This window comes from Carcharodon carcharias, chromosome 1 (genome assembly GCF_017639515.1).
Source record: "Carcharodon carcharias isolate sCarCar2 chromosome 1, sCarCar2.pri, whole genome shotgun sequence".
NCBI lineage: Eukaryota > Metazoa > Chordata > Chondrichthyes > Lamniformes > Lamnidae > Carcharodon > Carcharodon carcharias.
Window position 1 is genome coordinate 101,278,916 of NC_054467.1, and position 21,650 is coordinate 101,300,565.

At 43.3% G+C, this 21,650-nt stretch overlaps 1 protein-coding gene across 1 annotated transcript in view; it reads left to right on the forward strand.

Annotated features, from left to right (window-relative positions):
• Positions 1 to 1,768: 1,768 nt before the first annotated feature.
• Positions 1,769 to 21,650, forward strand: part of tmem175 (transmembrane protein 175) — a 51,892-nt gene continuing 32,010 nt past the window's right edge. The window contains exons 1-4 of the mRNA XM_041195395.1: positions 1,769 to 2,036; positions 16,074 to 16,112; positions 17,031 to 17,128; positions 17,356 to 17,407. Coding sequence (XP_041051329.1) covers positions 1,803 to 2,036; positions 16,074 to 16,112; positions 17,031 to 17,128; positions 17,356 to 17,407 — 423 coding nt within the window. The 5' untranslated portion in view covers positions 1,769 to 1,802. The remainder of the gene's footprint in view (positions 2,037 to 16,073; positions 16,113 to 17,030; positions 17,129 to 17,355; positions 17,408 to 21,650) is intronic.

Below are 21,650 nucleotides of genomic sequence, written 5' to 3' on the forward strand. Positions count from 1 at the left end.
AAATAGCAAGCACTGATCTATTTTTAACACTGTAGTTTTTTCCAAATATTTAAAGAGCAAGAGATTTAAATCCCTTGACAGTTTTCTTGACAGCTCCAATAAGCTTGACAGTTCCAATAAGTTTATGCAGTTTTTAACGCACATTCATGTCTAATTTTAAATATACCAAAGGGCAGTTGATTTTTCCCAAAGGCACCTGACCTCTCCCAAAGGTGTTCTGGGACCATATCCAAAAGGTACCCTACCTCTCCAAAGAACTCCAGTAAGTTTAGACCTTCTCTTACTGGGTCTAAATGCACAAGATGTGCTTTAGATATCCCACTAGCTAAAATCAGACCTGACTGAGGCAACTACACATTGCCTCCATGAACCACAGATGTGCAATTTAGAACCCAGTTCAATTAACCACCACCACCCACCCCCCAAAAATTATAGGGGCTGGGTTTGGGGTCTGGACTCATTTTCACTAAGATGGAGAGCCTCTCCATCTCTGTGAAAATTCAGGCCCAAGTGCACGAAGGCTCCAAGTTATCTTTCAGCATAATTTTCAGAAAATTCAACACTATAAATGGAGTATGAGTTCCCTATTTTTTCCTTTCCACAAACTGCATTATACATGGCTGCATTAAATTTCATATTCTATTCTTTACTTATATTTTTTCCAACTAATTCTGTAGTTTTCTGAGGGAATCACTTGATTCTTCTAATTTGGTTGTGGTGGCAGTCCCCCGTCTTGTAAGATGATGTTTGTGCCATGGTGGTCAACTCTGTGTTAAGCATTGCATGGTGTGGTTCAGGAGCCCCACTCTGGCATGGCAGTCTTGCCATGTTTAATGCAGGGAGAGACAGTGGGATGAGAAAGTGCATGATTCGCTGGCCCTTCTCTTCTCTGGACGCTCTTCTCAGCATTTCTGGACTCCCAAACAATCGGCCTCCCGAGGTAATGGCTGTCAGGGTCTTCTCAGCCAGCTGAGCTTTTATTTCTGCTTGTCTCTTCCAATGTCCAATCAACGTCACTACCTTCATCGATGGTTTCCCAGTTGTCACTGTCAATGTCCGCCATCTTCATATCTTGCTTGCCGGTGCCCTTGTAGTGGAAGCTTGGATGCTCAGGAGTTCATGATCCAGTGGCCAGTTCACCGTACAGAAGATCTTTGGGTATACAGCCAACATCCATCTGATGAACATGGCCAAGCCAGCACAGACTTCATTGGTTTAGCAATGGATGTTTGCTGATGGAATTAGCACACTCCAGGACCTCTGAGTTGGTAACCTTGTCCTGCCAAGAGATGCGGAGAATGTGAGAGACAGCCTTTTCTCCTGCCTAGCATATGTTGTCTATCACCAATGCAGAGAACTGCACTGAGAATGCAGGTTTGGTTAGACTCAGTGTTCTCAATCAGGTAGCTATTGTACCATGCTCTCTTACTCAGTTTGGTATCAGCTGCAGATTTGACCAATTGGCATTGTTACTGTGTTCAAATCATTGCTGCAAATTAGAAGCATTACTGGCCCCAGGACTCTCCACACATGTCCAAGTAACAACCAACTCAACACAACCCCCAGGTTTACCAGAGTCCCAAAGCTTTCGAGGTTGGACAGGAGGAAGATCAAACAAAACGACCAAACTCATTTTTACGCCCATTTTTAACTTTTGATTATTAATAGGGAACAGGCCAAAAAAAAAATATCCTCATTCAACCAAAGCCGCACAATTCAACAGCGAGCGTACTCGCGACCTGTGCGCGCAGCCCCGACAGCCGTTCGTGTGCGCGCAGCGCGGGTAGGGGGAAAGGCCATTGATGGTCGGTGACATGATGTCGGTGTCGTCGCCGGGGTGCGGGGAGGACATTGAGGAAGAGGCGACTCCCCCGGGCCCGTCTGCAGCAGAAGCCGAATCTCTGTGCTCCAGCCCCAGGCCGAGTTCGCCGAGGGGGGTCGCGGTGGGGCATGCCGGCCAGCACGGCACCAAGCAGTCATCAGACAGGCTGCTGGCTTACAGCGATGCACTCATCTCTATCGTAGCCACAGTCATGGTAAGAGGGGCAGTGACAAGCAGCAAGGGGGTGGGTTGCTGAGGAGGATGGTTTAAATTCTGGTTTAAATTGCATTCACGCCCAGGCAGAAAGGGGTGGCGCCACTGCCTTTCCTTCACAGATGAATTTCCGGACAGATCATTGAAGAGAATTAGCAAGGAAAGTCTGGAATATACATAGGCCGCGGTATTTTTTTAACATAGCAAGTGCAATCTTTATAATAAAACATGAACATACTTGTTCTCACACTGAACAATTTCTCCATAAACTCCTCTCACTTCCTCCAAATAAAAGGTGTGGCATGTGCCCCACCTATGCCTGTCTCTTTATGGGGTATGTGGAACATTCCTTGTTTCAGTCCTACTCCGGCCCCCTCTCACAACTCTTTCTCCGGTACATTGATGATTCCTTCGGTGCCGCTTCATGCTCTTGTCTGAACCTGGAAAAATTTATTAATTTTGCTTCCAATTTCCACCCCTCCATCATTTTCACATGGTCCATCTCTGACACTTCCCTTCCCTTCCTTGAACTCTCTGTCTCAATTTCTGGTGAAGACTGTTCACCAATATTTATTACAAGCCTACCAATTCCCACAGCTACCTTGACTATAGCTCCTCACACCCCGCTTCCTATAAGGAGTCCATCCCATTCTCAGTTTCTTCGCTTCCGGCACATCTGTTCTGATGATGCCACTTTCAAAAACAGTTCCTCTGACATGTCTTCCTTCTTCCTTAACTGAGGTTTTCCACCCACGGTGGTTGACAGGGCCCTCAACTGTGTCCAGCCCATCTCCCGTACATCCGCCCTCACACCTTCCTCGCCCTCCCAGAACCATGATAGAGCCCCCCTTGTCCTCACTTATCACCCCACCAGCCTCCGCATTCAAAGGATCATCCTTCACCATTTCCGCCAACTCCAGCATGATGCCACCACCAAACACATCTTCCCTTCACATCACACCCCCCCGGCGGCATTCCACAGGGATCGTTCCCTCTAGGACACCCTGGTCCATTCCTCCATCGCCCCCTACAGCTCAACCCCCTCCCACGGCACCTTCCCATGCAACTGCGGAAGGTGGAAAACCTGCCCCTTTACTTCCCCTCTCCTCACCGTCCAAGGGCCCAAACACTCCTTTCAAGTGAAGCAGCGTTTCACTTGCACTTCCCTCAATTTAGTCTACTGCATTCGCTGCTCCCAATGCAGTTTTCTCTACATTGGAGAGACCAAACACAGACTGGGTGACTGCTTTGCGGAACACCTTCAGTCTGTCCGCAAGCATGCCCAGACCTCCCTGTCGCTTGCCATTTCAACACTCCACCCTGCTCTCACGCCTACATGTCCGTCCTTGGCCTGCTGCATTGTTCCAGCGAAGCTCAATGCAAACTGGAGGAACAATATCTCATCTTCCGACTAGGCACTTTACAGCCTTCTGGACTGAATATTGAGTTCAACAATTTTAGATCATGAACTCCCTCCTCCATCCCCACCCCTTCCGATCCCCCTTTTTTCCAATAATTTATATACATTTTTCTTTTCCCACCTATTTCCATTATTTTTAAATGTATTTCCATCCATTGTTTTATCTTTGCCTTTTACCTTATTTCAATCCCTTCCCCTCACTCCACCCCCACTAGGGCTATCTGTACCTTTATTATCATATTCCTTAGATAATGTCACCAGCTTCAACACCTCTTTGTCCTTTTGTCTATGACATCTTTTGGTTATCTTCACCTATCACTGGCCCTCTATCCAGCTCTACTTGTCCCACTGCCCTCCCCACCCTTAAACTAGCTTATATTTCACCTCTTTTCTATTTTTCCTTAGTTCTGTTGAAGAGTCATACGGACTCGAAACGTTAACTGTATTCCTCTCCGCAGATGCTGTCGGACCTGCTGAGTTTTTCCAGGTATTTTTGTTTTTGTTTTGGATTTCCAGCATCCTTTGCTTTTATATTTTGCTTTTATGAACATATTTTGTTGGGTCTCATAAACTTCGGCCACAGCCAACCCTTCATGCAACTTTATCCTTTCAAGTACTGTAAGGTACTGAATTATTTAAAATCCGTATTTTAAAATACTTGATGGGATTGTTAAAGTAAATTGAAGGAATCATTGAAAGATTGAAGGAATGTTCAGTGGGAGGTTTATTCCTCAGCAGGCAGTGATGTGGGTACATAGCTGAAACATAAAAACTGATTTATTGGAATACTGTACAAACCTTGTGAACTCAGGATTACATAACCAATTCACCACATGAACTTTTTAGCTAAAGTTTAGCATGAAATTTAGCTAAAAGTAAAGTCACTGCGGATGCTGAAAATCTGATTTTTTTTTAAATTATTTTATGGGTTGTGGGTGTCAATGGCAAGGCCAGCATTTGTTGCTCATACCTAATTGCCCTTGCACTGCCACCTTCTATAACCGCTGAAGTCCATGTGATGCAGGTACACCCACTGTGCTATTAGGAAGGGAGTTACAGTATATTGGCCAAATGACAGTGAAAGAATGGCGATTATAGTTCTAAGTCAGAATGGTGTACGGCTTGGAGGGTGTTGGATGCCATTCGGTAAGTCTTAATGAAGTCTTCGTAGTCTTAGATTAATTGTATGTATTTATTATCTACGAGAACTATGTACACATATACGGTAAAGGGTTCAAGCTAGGAGCTGTCTCCATGCTTGCTTGTGCACACATCTCTGTCCAACACTATGTGGGCAGCACTGTACTCAGTCCCAGGTTAACCCTATATGTGACAGACATTATACTACACCTCCCCCCCCCACCCCACAAAAGACTTCTACCTCCTGTATTTACATTGTTTTTACTATCTCATCTTCCCTCTTCAGGTCTCTTGAGTTCATAGGTTCAGGCGATCTGAAAGCCTTATGACCCGACCATATCTCATTTGCACGACTGTCTGAGTAGTGGTAGGCTCCATTTTTTTGCAGGTAAGCTCTGCTGATTTGGAGGTTATCCTGGCATCTGGCTATCTTTTTATCCTCTTATTCCATTCCTTGGTATTGAACCACTCTTTTGTCTACTCAGCGATTGTGATGATAGATGTTTGTTGCTCCATCCTGTTTCTTGTGGGGTGGACAAACATCATGCTCTTCTCATGCCATTTTTCTTCCTCTTCTTTCACTGGGTGGTTCATCGTGATGTCCTCTGTGACAGAAGATGGCCTTTCCTGTTATAAGGAAGTTCACCTTTGTGTTTGGCTGTGTGGTGTGCTGCAGCAACGGACGGCTGCAACTTGGTTCCGGCACTATCATGCTGGTTGGGAGTTGCAGCGTTTGCTCTGTGGTCGCAGTGTTGGTCTCATCAACAGTCACCTGAGCTGGAGATTGAGGCTGTTCTGGTTGTTGGTTGCTCCCTTTTTTAGCCTTCACTGGAAGCGTTGTGGTAACCATCTAAGTGGTTGGCTGGTCTGGCCAATGAGGGCTTTCTGGCGCCAGTAACAAAAATGGACAAACCTGTTCGGCAAAGAGAGAAGACATTTTGTAGTTGAAGTCCCAGTCAGGACACTTTCTTGATTGAGCTCTTGGGAAATTGCTGTTCTTTATAATTTACGACAGTATTTGTCTTGACACCTTCCATTTTGACGAGATTGAGGGCTAGACAGGCATCTCTGCTGAAGAGAGAAAAAGACTGATTACAAATAACATACATCAGCTCAAAAACTTGTTTGCTGCTATACAGTGGTTCCAGAATCATGTCTATGACCAAAGGTCAGATTCCTCCAGGCCCACAGAGTGGCATGTTTTGTTCGAAGCCAGAGGGGTCTCAACCACAGTTCTTTGCGCAATTTAAAGTTTGTGAGATGGCCATTAACCAAAATGTTTGTGTAGCAATACCAAGATCTGGGATCTTCAACCTTTCCCATGGCTGTGTAACCTCTTGGCATTCAGTCTCGACCTCATGAATTATCTTTTGGGTCTTCAGTGTGTTTAGATGTCTTGGCTCTGCACAGTTTGCTGAAGTGTCCAATTTTTTTTTGAAAACATTGGGCTGAAATTGCAGGACATTGATCTTGCCAGTGGAGGTGCTTTGCTCCACAGTGCTGGCTTGGTTGCTCTACTGGTCGGTTAGGGTATTGCTTCCCTTGGCTTGGAGTCACCCTGTTTAACTAACAGGACTGTGTGGGTTCTTTTGTACCACAGTTTACTTTCTCCTGTTAAAATAGACTGTGATGCACACACAGTTCAGACTGTCTAATAATCTGGATAGCTTTCTTGAGGGTTAGATCTCCCTTCTCTTGCAGCGTGTCTGTGAGTACGTCGTCCAGCTCGCAGTGACCAGGTTGACAATTTAGAAATTATCATGAGGCAATGTGCCTCACGTTTAACTACCATTCTAAGTTGAACCCTGGCCAGCCAAGTTTTCCAGGCCTTGAGAAACCCAGTGGCTAAAGGGAGATGCAGACTGCTGAATCCAGGAGGTAAGTACCTTTCCTTTTAACAGCTTGAATCAATATAAGTGCTTCATCAACCCACCACGATCAGGCATCCTACCCTCCCATCCCCAAACCTTCTGACCTCCCCCTTGCTCTGGTCTCCAATCCCCTCCTATAGCTTCCCTCCAGCACTTACTATCTCGCCCCTTTATTGGCCTTTGATTTTCCTTGTTGCCTCCAATCTTCCTTGTGACTTCCAATCAATACCTGCTCAGGTCTCTGATGTTGCCTGGTTCCAGTCTCCATTCGTCCCATTTTCCAGCCTCTTGACATTGCCTGGCTGTTGACTCTGATCTTCCTCTCCAGCTGGCCTCAAGAATCACCTCTGCCTCTGGACTCTGATCTTTCTCCCCACTCCACCCAACCTCTCCAATCTCCATGAATCTGAATTCTGATCTTCCTTCCTGGCTCCCATCCCCCTGATCTTTCCCTCCTCTCTGCTGTCTGGTACCGAAGACCTAACCACCCGATGGCCAGCCAGCTTCACAGTCTGGCTGGACTGTGGCTGGAAATGGAGACAAAAGAGATAGCTGATTTGCTGTTAAATTTATCAGGACCATAAGACATAGGAACATAAATTAGGCCATTCGGCCCATCGAGTCTGCTCCGCCATTCAATCACGGCTGATAAGTTTCTCAACCCCATTCTCCCGCCTTCTCCCTGTAACCTTTGATCCCCTTACCAATCAAGAACCTATCTATCTTGGTCTTAAATACAATCAATGACCTGGCCTCCACAGCCTTCTGTGGCAATGAATTCCATAGATTCAGCACTCTCTGGCTAAAGAAGTTTCTCCTCATCTCTGTTCTAAGAGGTCTTCCCTTTACTCTGAGGCTGTGCCCTCAGGTCCTAGTCTCTCCTAATAATGGAAACATCTTCCCCACGTCCACTCTATCCAGGCCTTTCAGTATTCTGTAAGTTTCAATCAGATCCCCCCTCATCCTTCTAAACTCCATCGAGTATAGACCCAGAGTCCTCAAACGTTCCTCATATATGTTAAGCCTTTCATTGCTGAGATAGTTATCGTGAACCTCCTCTGGACCGTCTCCAGGTCCAGCACATCCTTCCTGAGATACGGGGCCCAAAATTGCTCACGATATTCTAAATATAGTCTGACCAGAGCCTTATAAAGCCTCAGCAGCACATCCCTGCTTTTATATTCTAGTCCTCTCGAAATAAATGCCAATAAGACCTAAGGGAATCCTGCTCTACCAGGTTTTCTGACCTCTGAGCAGTCTCTTACTACCTCCCTGCCTCAATTAATATTCAGTCCATTATCCACCACTGACATACTGGCTGCAGCATGCAATTTTTTTTTTAAATTCATTTATGGGATGTGGGTGTCGCTGACTACGCCAGCATTTATCACCCATCTCGGTTGCCCTTGAGAAGGTGGTGGTGAGCTGCCTTCTTGAACTGCTGCAGCCCATGTGGTGTAGGTACACTCACAGTGCTGTTAGGAAGGGAGTTCCAGGATTTTGACCCAGTGACAGTGAAGGAACAGCAATATATTTCCAAGTCAGGATGGTGACTGGCTTGGAGGGGAACTTCCAGTTGGTGGTGCTCCCATGTATCTGCTGCCTTTGTCCTTCTAGATGATAGCGGTTGTGGGTTTAGAAGATGCTGCCTAAGGAGCCTTGGTGAATTCATGCAGTGCACCTTGTAGATGGTACACACTGGTGCCATTGTTCGTCGGTGGTTGTGGGAGTGAATGTTTACAGACGTGGTGCCAGTCAAGCGGGTTGCTTTGTCCTGGATAGTGTCAAGCTTCTTGAAGGTTGTTGGAGCTGCACTCATCCAGACAATTGGAGATTGTTCCATCACGCTCCTGACTTGTCTTGTAGATGGTGGACAGGCTTTGGGAAGTCAGGAGGTGAGTTACTTGCTGCAGAACTCCTAGCCTCTAACCGGCTCTTGTGGCCACAATATTTATATGTCTAAGATGAAAGCAAAATACTGCGGATGCTGGAAATCTAAAATAAAAACAGAAAATGCTGGAAAAACTCAGCAGGGTCTGTGGAGAGAGAAACGGAGTAAACATTTTGTGTCCGTATGACTTCTTCAGTACTATTGCCAGAATATTGTCAGGCCCCATAGCCTCTGCAGTATCCAGTGCCTTCAGCCATTACATGATATCATGTGGAGTGAATCGAATTGGCTGATACTGGCATACGCGATGCTGGGGACCTCCGGAGAAGGCCGAAATGGATCATCCAGTCAGCACTTCTGGATGAAGATTGTTGCAAATGCATGCGTGTGCTGCAGCAACTCAGGAAGGTTGTTTTGACAGCAGCTCCCTTGTTTGTAACCACACCGATGAAGGACAGCAAAGTTGTGGGAGCACCATCACTACCAAGTTCCTCACCAAATCATGCACTATTCTCACTTGGATAAATGGCACCGATTTTCTAATGTTGCTAGGTCATAATCCTGGATTTCCCTACCAAATACTTCTGTGGGAACATCATCATCACAAAGCCTGTGGCAGGTAGGAAATGCAGCCCACCACAATTTTCTCAGGACAGTTATTGATGGGCAACAAATCTGAACTAACAAATATCATCCACATCCTATAAATTATATATTTTTTAAATTCCCATAGTCCCTAATCATGTGTGAGCATTCAGCAGTTTTATACTGACCAATTTCAGGATGTGATACCTCAAAAGGGTTTCATTTGACAAGTAAGACTTTTTTTAAAACAGCTCCTTACGATAGTGAGCATTATTCATACAAATTGCTTATGTTAGTTGTCTTGAACTATGATAGACAATGGCTGTGTATTCTTAAAAATCTGATTTTTTTGGCTATTCGTTCACTGGATGTGAATGTTGCTGGCTAGGCCAACATTTATTGTCATCTCTAATTGTCCTTGAGAAGGTGGTGGTGAGCTGCCTTCTTGAACCGCTGCAGTCCATGTGCTGTTAGGGAGGGGGTTCCAGGATTTTGACCCAGCAACAGTGAAGGAATGGCAGTATATATTTCCAAGTCAGGATGGTGTGTGGCTTGGAGGGGAACCTCCAGGTGGTGGTGTTCCCATCTGTCTGCTGTCCTTGCCCTTCTGGACGGTAGAAGTTATGGGCTTGGAAGGTGCTGTTTGAGGAACATTGGTGAGCTCCTGCAGTACATCTTGTAGATGGTACACACTGCTGCCACTGTGTGTCGGTGGTGGAGGGAGTGAATGTTTATGGAAGTGGTGCCAATCAAGCAGGCTGCTTTGTCTTGGATGGTGTCAAGCTTCTTGAGTGTTGTTGGAGCTGCACTCATCCAGGCAAGTGGAGAGTGCTCCATCACATTCCTGACTTGTGCCTTGTAGATGGTGAACAGGCTTTGGAGAGTCAGGAGGGGAGTTACTCAGGATTCCAAGGCCCAACCATCTCCAGCCGAATTACCGCCCCATCAGTTTACTCTTGTTCATCAGTAAATGATGGAAGTGGTCATCAGCAGTGCTATCAAGCAGCACTTGCTTAGCAATAGCCTGCTCACTGATGCTCAATGTTGGTTCCACCAGGATCACTCAGCTCCTGACCTCATTACAGCCTTGGCTCCAACATTGACAAAAGAGCTGCACTCCCAAGGTGAGGTGAGAACTGCCATAGACGTCAAGGCAGCATTTGACCAAGTGTGGCATCAAGAAACCCTAGTAAAACAAATCAATGGGATTCAGAGGGATAACTCTGACCTGCTCTTGTAGCCACAGTTTTTATATGGCTCTTCCAGTTCAGTTTCTATTCTATGATAACCCTCAGGATGTTGATAGTGGGGGATTCAGCGATGGTAATGCCAATGAATGTCATGGGGTGATGGTTAGATTCTCTCTTGTTGGAGGTGGTTATTGCCTGACACTTGTGTGGCGTGAATGTTACTTGCCGCTTCTCACCCCAAGCCTGGATATTGTCCAGGTCTTGCTGCATTTGAGCCTGAACTGCTTCAGTATCTGAGGGGTTGCGAATGGTGCTGAACATTGCACAATTATCAGAGAGCATCCCCATTTTTGGCCTGATGATGGAAGGAAAGTCATTGATGAAGCAATTGGAGCTGGTTGGGCCTAGGACACTACCCTGAAGGACTCCTGCAGTGATGTCCTGGAATTGAGATGATTGACCTCCAACAACCTCAGCCATCTTCCTTTGTGCTAGGTATGACTCCAACCAATGGAGAGTGTTCCCTCTGATTCCCATTGATTAATTTTTCTAGGGTTCCTTGATGCCACACTTGGTCAAATGCTACCTTGATGTCAAGGGCAGTTCTCACCTCACCTTGGGAGTACAGCTCTTTTGTCAATGTTGGAACCAAGGCTGTAATGAGGTCAGGAGCTGAGTGATCCTGGTGGAACCAAAACTGAGCATCAGTGAGCAGGTTATTGCTGAGCAAGTGCTGCTTGATAGCACTGCTGATGACCCCTTCCATCACTTACTGATGACCAAGAGTAAACTGATGGGGCGGTAATTCAGTGGGTTGGATTTGTCCTGCTTTTTGTATACAGGACATAGCTGGGCAATCTTCCATATTGCCAGGTCGAGGCCAGTGCTGTAGCTGTACTGGAACAACTTCGCTAGGGGCGCAGCAAGTTCTGGAGCACGTCTTCAGTACTTGTGCCGGAATATTGTCAAGGCCCATAGCCTTTGCAGTATCCAGTGCCTTCAGCCATTTCTTGATATCACGTGGAGTGATTCAAATAGGCGTATTAGCCTATTAGTTCAGATTATAAATTTACCATGTCAATCACAATTTCAGAGGAAGGAAAATCGGATAGGAAGTCTCTATAGGCCACTTTCGCATAGCTGCTACTGGATCTTCAAAAATGCCATTAACCGTAATGTTGCAAAGGCTACCTGTGTGATAGACAAGTGACTTGTACAACCAGTAAGAAGAGAAAGTGGGACAGAGGAAAAAAAGTTAATCCCCTTCTTTTTAATGATGTCCAATCTCTTCCCTGGAAAAATAAATTTTTATGATGCATTGTTAGATATCCCTACCAGCAATTGGGTAAATTATGAAGTAATATGCCCACTTGGAGTATTGGTATCTGGCCAGACTCCAGTCCGGCGATTTTAGTAAACTTCTTACCATGGTGCTCTTAGGATACGATCTTTATTTTTAAAATTAAACTATCTACTATAGTTTTGTTATAAAAGTTATTGAGAAGTTTAGTTACTTTGCACACCATATATTTATATATTATGTTGCAGTATATTTAAAATAGGGCTAGAAAATCTTTTCTAAGTTGAGGAAGCATTATGCAATACTGAGAGAATCATTTTAGTTTGCTTTCATTGTTGTCTTGAACATATCAATTAGTGAGAATTTCCTACAGAGACAGATTGTGTTGCCATTTAACAACATGTCATAATTGAGTCAGTGATTGTGTTTGATTGGAAATCATGTTTAAATATCCTGCTGCCTTCCCAAGGGTTGTAATTTTAACCTCTTTTGAGCAGGCAAGTGGGAAGGCAGCAAATCAGGAGGAATTAGGTGTCTTCCATTAAATTATGCAAGATGGGGTTTTGATATCACCAGATTGCAATTTTAACCCAGTGCCCATGTGGGAAGTCTTTCTGGATAAACTGGCAGCAAGTAGGAGCTGGGTTCAGAAAGATCTGTACTTCGATTTTCAGAAGGCATTTGATAAGGTGCCATATCAAAGGTTATTGCAGAAAATAAAAGCTCATGGTGTAAGGGTTAATATATTGGCATGGATAGAAGATTAGCTAGCTAACAAGAAACAGATGGTAGCCATAAATGGGTCTTTTTCTAGTTGTAACAAGTGGTGTATCAGAGGGATCAATGCTGGGGCCTCAACTTTTTACAATTTATATGAACTACATGGATAAAGGGACAAATGGTATGGATGCTAAATTTGCTGACAACACAAAGGTAGGTGGGAAAGTAAGTTGTGAGGAGGACGTAAGGAGGCTGCAAAGTGACATAGATAGGTTAAGTAATTGGGCAAGGACCTGACAAATATAATGTGGACAAATGTGAAATTGTCCATTTTGGCAGGAAGAATAAAAAAGAACCATATTGTCTAACTGGTGAGAGATTGCAGCGCTCTGAGATTCGGAGGGATCTAGGTGACTTAGTGCATGAATCACAAAAGGCTAGTATGCAGGTACAGCAAGTAATTAGGAAAGCTTAATAGAATGTTATCGTTTATTGTGAGGGGAATTGAACGCAAAAGTAGGGAGGTTATGCTTCAATTATACAGGGCACTGGTGAGACCACATCTGGAGTGCTGTGTACAGTACTGGTCTCCTTATGTAAGGAAAGATGTAAGTGTGTTAGGAGCACTTCAGAGAAGGTTTACTAAGGTAACGCCAAGAATGAGCAAGTTGTCTTATGAGGAAAGGTTGGACAGGTTAGGCTTGTATATACTGAAGTTTAGAAAAGTAAGAAGTGACTGGATCGAAACTTTTAAAAAACGGAGGGATCTTGACTGAGTGGATGTGGCAATGATGTTCCCTCTTGTGGGAGAATCTAAAACTAGGGGTCAAGGTTTAAAAGTAAGGTGTCGCTCATTTAAGAAAGAGCTGAGCAGAAATCTTTTCTCTGAAAGTCATGAGTCTTTGGAACCCTCTTCCCCAAAAAGCAGTGGAAGCAGGGTCTTTGAATATTTTTAAGGCAGAGCTACATAGATTTTTGATTAACAAGAGGCTGAAACATTGTCGAGGGTAGGTGGGAGGTTGCAATCAGGTCAACCATGATCTTATTAAATGGCAGTCTAACCTCAGTGGTGGGGAAACAATTGGAAGCAATTCTGAGGGACAGAGTTAATCTACACTTGGAGAGGCAGGGATTAATCAAGGACAGTCAGCATGGTTTTGTTAAGAGGAGGTCATGTCTGACCAATTTGATTGAATTTTTCAAAGAGGTGACCAGGTGTGTCGATGAGGGCAATGCATTTGATGTAGTCTACTTGGACTTCAGCAAGGCTTTTGATAAGGTCCCACATAGGAGACTGATAACGAAGGTAAAAGCCCATGGGATCCAAGGCAATTTGGCAAATTGGATCCAGAATTGGCTGAGAGGCAGGAAGCAGAGGGTGATAGTCAGGGAGTGTTTTTATGACTGGATGCCTGTGTCCAGTGGGGTTCCACAGGGATCGGTGTTGGATCCCTTGCTGTTTGTGGTATATATAAATGATTTAAACTTGAATGTAGGAGGGTTGATCAATATTCGCAAATGACACGGAAATTGGTGGTGTGGTAAATAGTAAGGTGGATAGCCTTAGATTACAGGAAGATATAGACCTGTTGGTCAGATGGGCTGATCAGTGGCAAATGGAACTTAATCCGGATAAATGTGAGGTGATGCACTTGGGTAGGACAAACAAGGCACGGGAATAGACGATGAATGGTGGGACCCTGGGAAGTACCGAGGATCAGAGGGACCTTGGTGTGCATGTCCACCGCTCCCTTAAGGTAGCGGGACAGGTAGATAAGGTGGTTAAGAAGGCATATGGGATACTTGCCTTTATTGGCCGAGGCATAGAATATAAGAGCTGGGAGGTTATGCTGGAACTGTATGAAATGCTGGTTAGGCCACAGCTAGAGTATTGCATGCAGTTCTGGAATTCGCATTATAGGAAGGATGTGATTGCACTGGAAAGAGCGCAGAGAAAATTTACCAGGATGTTGCCTGGGCTGGGGAGTTTTAGTTACGAGGAGAGATCGGATAGACAAGGATTATTTTCCCTGGAGCAGAGGAGATTGAGGGGAGACATGATTGAGTTGTATAAAATTATGAGGGGCATAGATAGGGTAGACAGGAAGGAACTTTTCCCCTTGTTGGAGGGATCAACAATCAAAGGGCATAGACTTAATGTAAGTGGTAGGAGGTTTCGAGGGGATTTGAGGAGGAATTTTTTCATCCTGAGGGTGGTGGGAATCTGGAACTCTGTGCCTGAAAGGGTGGTGGAGGCAGAAACCCTCATAACATTTAAGAAGTACTTGGATGTGCACTTGCGATGCCATAGCATACAAGTCTATGGGCCTAGTGCTGGAAAATGGGATTAGAATAGTTAGGTACTTGTTTGACTCGATGGGCTGAAGGGCCTTTTTCTGTAGATCTCTATGGCAGAGCAGGCTTGAAGGGCCAAGTGGCCTACTGTTGCTCCTGGTTTGTATGTTTGTATGGTCTGTTAATTTGAGGTTTTTTTTGGTTTCCTTGTGGCCCAGAAAGAACAGGATACTCTTCCTGAACCCATGAAAGAACCTCGAGCCTCCTTTGCCATGAGATTCCTTCTAGATCTTTCAATAATTATTCCCTCCCAAGTACCCCAACCATTTAGCTGAATGCCACGATCCTTCCTTTGTGCCCTCAATGACATCTTGCTGCTTGAAATCTTGCTGCTGTCCACTGGCCAGTTGGCGTTTCCCATTAGTTCAAGTAGGGATGATGTTAGGACCTATGCAGATGAGACCCAGAAGTTAAAATCTCCCAGACCTCATGAGGTGGTGGGCCAGACAATTTTCCATTTGACTTAGCCCCTGGCTTCATAGATACCAGCAAGAATTTAAAAATATGGTGTAGGTGTATTGAATGCAGCATTTGAAGAACATTACACCAATTTGTCAATCAACGTTATAAAGAACACTGATTGGAAAGTCTAGGCTATGATCTGTTTAATGTTCTACTTTGAATTTCCAGTCAGTTCAGTCTGGAAAGAGTTAAACTGTAGTACAACATATGCCCTTATACATGGTATATTAACAGCATGCTGTTCACTCTCCGGCTCCATCTAATCCCAAGGTCCAAAATGAGGGAGAATGGATAGCCTCCTGTTACTTTAAGGAACTCGCTGGATTTTCACATTAATTGCCCATTGAAAGTGCCAGAGAAAGTCTCACCTAGTAATTAAGATCATAAATACCCTTTTGATGGTACGATAATGATGCAATCAACCTCTCTGGAATAGAGAGGGAACAGTCTAAATGGTTCAACCTCATTCCTGCATGTAATCAATTAATGTTAGAGTTTTAAAAACTGGCAAATTAAAAATGTTTGCATTCTTTTTGTCCCTTTCTGTCTCCTCTCTCTCTTATTCCAGTCTTCCTTTACCTCCTTATTTCTCTTTCTGTGGCTGATCAGGCTAACTCTCTCTACTTCTTCATCGTTCCTCTGTTTCTCTCGGTCTTTAAATCTCATTGTTCCAGATATCTTGCCGTGCTATTATCCAATCACGCTTCCAGCAAATTATAACACAAAGGCTTTTGAGCTGGGTGGTGCCAAAAAATGTCTGAACTGATGGCACACTCCACAAGCTGGCTCATTCCAACAAGATCTAGCTCAATACTTTATAAACATACTACAACTGCCTTTTCAGCATGGCGTGACTAGGAAATAGGGTCAGGCAGCAGTGGGGAAGCACATGTATTGCAGTTAGTCCACACAATAACTAATAGCTCTGTAGAATACCAGAAAAGCTACTCCATTTGTAGTGAATTAAATTATTTGTTGGTGATAGTAGTAGTAACTGCTGCGTACTTAATTATAACATAACTGTAGTTTTTAATACAAGGTTTTAAAACCTTGGACCAAAGCAATTATACACTTTTAAATCTGCCGTATTGTTCTTGCTTCTAGATTTTGCCTGTGTGTCACACAAAAATTAGAGCTGATCAGGTATTGTACCTCTTAAAACTTAAATTTATTTTTTTCAAAATAACGTTGTGATTTCATGTAATTTTATGCTATTATGCATGAATAGAAGAAATTTTTATTTTTCTAATGTGTTTTGGTTGGCATAATAATGGAACAGAATGCCAGTGATGGGATACTGGAGTTTTTCCCTTTTTCTAACAAAGCAGTGTGGGAAGAAAGAAAACCATAAAATGAGTTAGCCTGGGTTTGGTAGTAGTTCTTGGCATCTGAGTTAGGGGGCAATGAGTTCAAGCCCCACTCCAGGATTCAGGCATGTAATCTTGATTAACACTTCCATGTAGCACTGAGGGAGCACTGAACTGTGTGAGATGGTGTCTCTTGGATGAGACTTTAAACAGAAGCACTGTCTGCCCTCTTAGGTTCCCATAAAAGCTACCAGGCTGCTATTTTTAAAAAAAAACATTGACTTTTCCCCATGTTCTGCTCAACCACTACCATCAAAAATGGATTAACTGCTTATTCATCACATTGCTTTTTGTGGGCCCTTTTGTACAAATTAGTTATTTAGCAACAAAGCAACAGTGACTATATGTCAAAGCTAATTAATTGACAGTAAAATACTTCTCTTTTTTTCTATTCCAAGGCCATTATCTCATGATGACTGGCAAGCAGTCAGTATTTGCTGCAGATTTCTGACAGCCAGAGATACAATTCCTGTACAGACAGGAAAAAAAGACAATTTATACATTTGTTTTAAATAATTAAATAACTATTGTGGTTTATGTTGAATATGAAGCTAATGTCAACTGAATTATAGTCCTAATATGAATGTTTACAATTTGTGGAAGTACATTTAGTAGCCGCTGTATGGGTATACCACAGAGTTGAGTACTTTTGATGATATCCACCACTAGATAACAAATTTATTTTCTAAACTAGGAACTGGAAGAAAGTCTGCAGCAGCTACTTACAACCAAGATAGCTGTGTACATTATGACATTTTTAATAGTGACTGTAGCTTGGGCTTCACACATCAGGTAAATATTGTTTTTAACAATTGCAGTATGGTTTAATTGTTAACTTACTAAAGAAACAAATACTGTGCTTAGCATTGATGAATGCAAGGCCTGTTATTTCTGTAAAATATGTGAAGAGATGTCGCACTAATTTCAGGCACATCAACAAGCTTTTTGTGTAAATATGATTGTATAATGTATTCCTACTTGGAAAAATTTCCTATTTCCAGTTTTTATTTGTATTTTAGATTGTTCCAAGTGATTGAAAGAATAGATGATGTTCTTGCCCTTCTCAACTTGGTGAGTGTACAACGTGCTCAGAATATCGCACTAACTAACGTAAGCACAAATTTTGTTCACAAGTGTGAAACAATAGCTGTAACTCTCTGTCATTGCTTAGGTCCTGCTTCATAAGTTCCTGGTGTTATGATTGTACTTTTGTATCTTTTGTATTGCAGTCTTTGAAAGACATAGTGTATTGTTACCAGTTTCTTCCTGATCTCTAATGACAGAAAGTAGCCATGCCAGAGTCCAGGAAGGTTCCAAGTCAATCCTCTATCTGTGCTGAATTAGCTGATCTCAACTAAAGTAATATTGGTAGAGGTACTACAGTTAGAACCAGAGTCCTAGGCTTAGAGAGAGGCAAATCAGTCAGATTATTATGTTTGTTGATTTGGGATTGTGCTCAACTGCAGTGTTTGTTATGTTAATTTATCCACTGCTACTTACTTTAAACCATTTAGATCAGCTAATGGAAGTAAACTGGTCACTGTGGAACCAATCTCCAGTGAGGTGGAGGGGAAAAAAACTTGAGATAAAATACAAAGACAAAAGCAGAACTTTTTTTTAAAAAATGGTTGAAAATGCCACTCTTACGTTGCATGGTTTATGCAAATTTATTGCTGAAGAAAGATACCAGCTGTCGAAACTTTTTGTCTTGTACTCATCAGGACAGATGCAAGAATGCCAAATTTCAAAGGGAGCAACAATTTATACTGCATGAGAAAAGAGTGCTATTTTTTATTTATTATTTCATGGGTTGTGGGTGTTGCTGGCAAGGCCAGCATTTGTTGCCCATGCCTAATTTCCCTTGAACTGAATTGCTTGCTAAGCTATTTTTTTTAAGAGGGCAGTAAAGAGTCAACCACGTTACTGTGGCTCTTTTTATTCGTTCATGGAATGTGGGTGTCACTGGCTAGGCCAGCATTTCATGTCCTTCCCTAATTTCCCATTAGAAGGTGGTGGTAAACTGCCTTCTTGAACCACTGCTGTCCAAGTGATATAGGCACACCTACAGTGCTGTTAGAGAAGGAGTTCTGAGATTTTGACCCAGAGTTACATGTAGGCCAGACCAGGTAAGGACAGCAGATTTCCTTCCCCAAAGGACATGTGTGAATCATATAGGTTTTTATGACAATGGACAACAGCCTCATGGTCACTATTACTGAGACTAGCTTTTAATTCCAGGTTTTATTAATTGAATTTAAATTCCACCAGCTGCCGTAGTGATATTTTAACCCATGTCTCAGAGAATAAGTTTGGGCCTCTGGATTTCTAGTCCAGTGACATTACCACTATGACATCATCTCCCCCAAGATTGGTTGGCAAGTCGACTATGATTGGCCGAGGAGTTGGCAAATGCTCCAGGGATTAAACGATTGGTTTAATTCAAAAAAGGCACAATGCCTAGACATGTTCCTTTTTCCTGAAGAGAACAGGTCCCTGCGTATGAATGTATGTATTTTATAGCAAGGGTAAGTGAGCCACATGCAGCTGCATGTAAGAATTCCTTACACACCTTAGCACTCTCCATTTAGCGCTCAATTTCATTTTTGAAATGGAACAGTGTAACAAGCTTCCTTTCCTCAATGTGCTAGTTGAGAAATCCTCTAATGGGTTCTCTATTGCTGTCTACTGCACGCCTACTGTCATAAGAGTGGTATTTTCCACTAACAGGATGCTGCCGTCAAGCCAAAATGACATTCTGTCTACCACACAAATGAGTAATGTGTATGAATTTCAGTGCCTGTGTGTGCTCTGTCAAGTACAGAAGTTATACATCCAAATGACTGGCAGATCATTTTAAACAGCACATCCCTTTAGCTGTTCACAATAGGCAGAGTACTGACTGTACTCAGCCAACCTGTGCTTTCAGAGCTCAGAACGTCTATCATTAGATATGATTGTGTGATTGGACAACACTTGCTGAACAATCCCAAGTATGCTAAGAATTACAATAATAACTAATTTAAGATTTTCAGCTAGGCTTGCAAAGTGGCTCACTTACGCCTGCCAGAAGCTATGTATATTGATATGCAGGGACCTGTCCTCTGCAGGCCAAACAAACATGTCCAGGCATTGTGCCTTTTTAAAACTAAATAAGAGTGGAAGACAATAGTTCCCTGGAGCACTTATCATGGCAGCACCTCAACCAATCAGAGTTTACTTGTCAACCAACAGCACCTTTTCCAATACCGTATAAATTGTTGCTCCCTTTGAAATTTGGCATTCTTGCATCTGTCCTGATGAGTGCAAGACAAAAATCTTCAACAGCATACCTCTTTTCAGCAATAACCAAGCTCTATATTACCTAGAGACTATTTATACAAATGTGTTCAGGATCTATGTATTAAGCATGCACATGTAGAACTCCTGGGTCATCATCCGTCCTGAGAGTGTGTAAATGATATTCTGTGCTGTCTGTCCACATCGATCAGAAAACAACACTGGTACTATAGAAGTACAAGGACAGCTTTGAGGAACAGTAAGACCAGTGGAATTCATCAAAATTGGCAAATATTTCTCCAAAACCTGCATACAAAAATGGTATAGTAGGCTATCATGGTTTTACTTGTAGGTCAAAGGTTGCATAGTGGTCTCTGTGAGTAAGAAAGCTCAAGTCCCACTCCAAAATCTTGCACGCATAATATAGGCTGTCACTGTAGTGCAAAATTAAGGGAGTGCTGCACTGTCAGAGGAGCCGTCTTTCAGGTGAGACATTGAGCTTGAGAACCTGCCTGCTCCCTCAGGTGGACGTAAAAGATTCCATGACACTGCTTGGAAGAAGAACAGGAGAGTTCTCCCCTGTTTAATATTTATTCCACACCAAATCTGACTAATAAACAGATTACCTGGTAATTATCGCATTGCCGTTTGTGGGGCCTGGCCAAGCTCAAATTGGCTAATACATTTCCAACATTGCAATAGTATACTTTACACCTCAAAAGCAATCGATTGGCTGTAAAGAGCTTTGGGGTGTTCTGAGATCCTCAAAGGCACCATGTGCATACAGGTTCTTAACTTATACTTTTACAATACTCCAACTGCCTTGAGTGGGAGATCTGAAACAAACGCTTTCAAAATCCAGACTGGGGTCAAGCAAGGCTGTGTGATAGGCCGCATACTATTTACAAACCACCTTACAATGGCTGTTCACCTCAGCAAAGATCAGCTGCCCTCTGGTGTCATTTTTAAATGAGACAGAAAACTCTTTAACCTTGGTCGCCACCTTCCAAAACTAAACTGACCACCACAGATATACATGAACAACAGTTTGCGGATAACTGCAGTATTGTTGCCCATTCTGCACCAAATTCGCCAATCTCAACCTTTTCAATTCTGCATACAAGAAAATTGACCTGTCCTGGATCGTTGCCAAAGTAAAACACATATATCAATCCACACCTAGTCAGCCAAATATTCCACCTCCCTGAAGAAGTGACTGGAATATGTTGAGTACCTCCCATACCCCTGCAGCCATCATTTACAAGGAAAACCAACACCAGATCAGCTGTGCAAGTTCAACCTTCTACAAACTACAGCAGTGAGTGTTTGATAACAAAGACCTCTACAAGTCAACAGAAGTCCCAGTGTACAGAGCAGTTGTCGTCAACACATTCCCATAACGCAGCATGACCTGGACTGTGTATCATGACACATAAGATCGCGAGAGAAATTCTATCAGCAGTGCCTCTGCCACATTTCCCAGATTCAATAGGAGGACAGTTAATCAAATGCTAGTGTCCTTTGTGAAACCATTCAGGCAAAACTGCAAAATCACCTTTGATACACTGGCCACTGTGTCCAGGTGGCTGAAAACCATCTCCCCCACCAAGTCCTGTTTTCTCAACTCAAATGGCCAGCAGTCCGGAGGAGAAAAAATAAAATGTTTCAAAGCCACTCCAAAGCTACCCTTGAAGCATTGACCCTAATGATTGGGAGGAGCTTGCTACCATTCATTCAGAAGGGAGACAACGTGTAAGCAGCATCACACTTTGAGTCCCAATGCCTTTATGATGAGGCACAGCAGCGGCAGAGAAGCATAGAAAGGGATGCAAATCATGCACACTGGAGCTCACTGCATTGTGGGACGTCTTGCTCAATGTGCCCAAAGATGTGTGGGTAGAGAATTGGCCTTCTCAGTCACAGGAAAGCCCATGGCAAAAACTCTGGACCCAGAGTAGATGTCAACCTCGAACCAATAGACAGCCAACGACTCTTAAAATACTAGTGTTGTTTTCTGATCAATGTGAACGGACAGCAC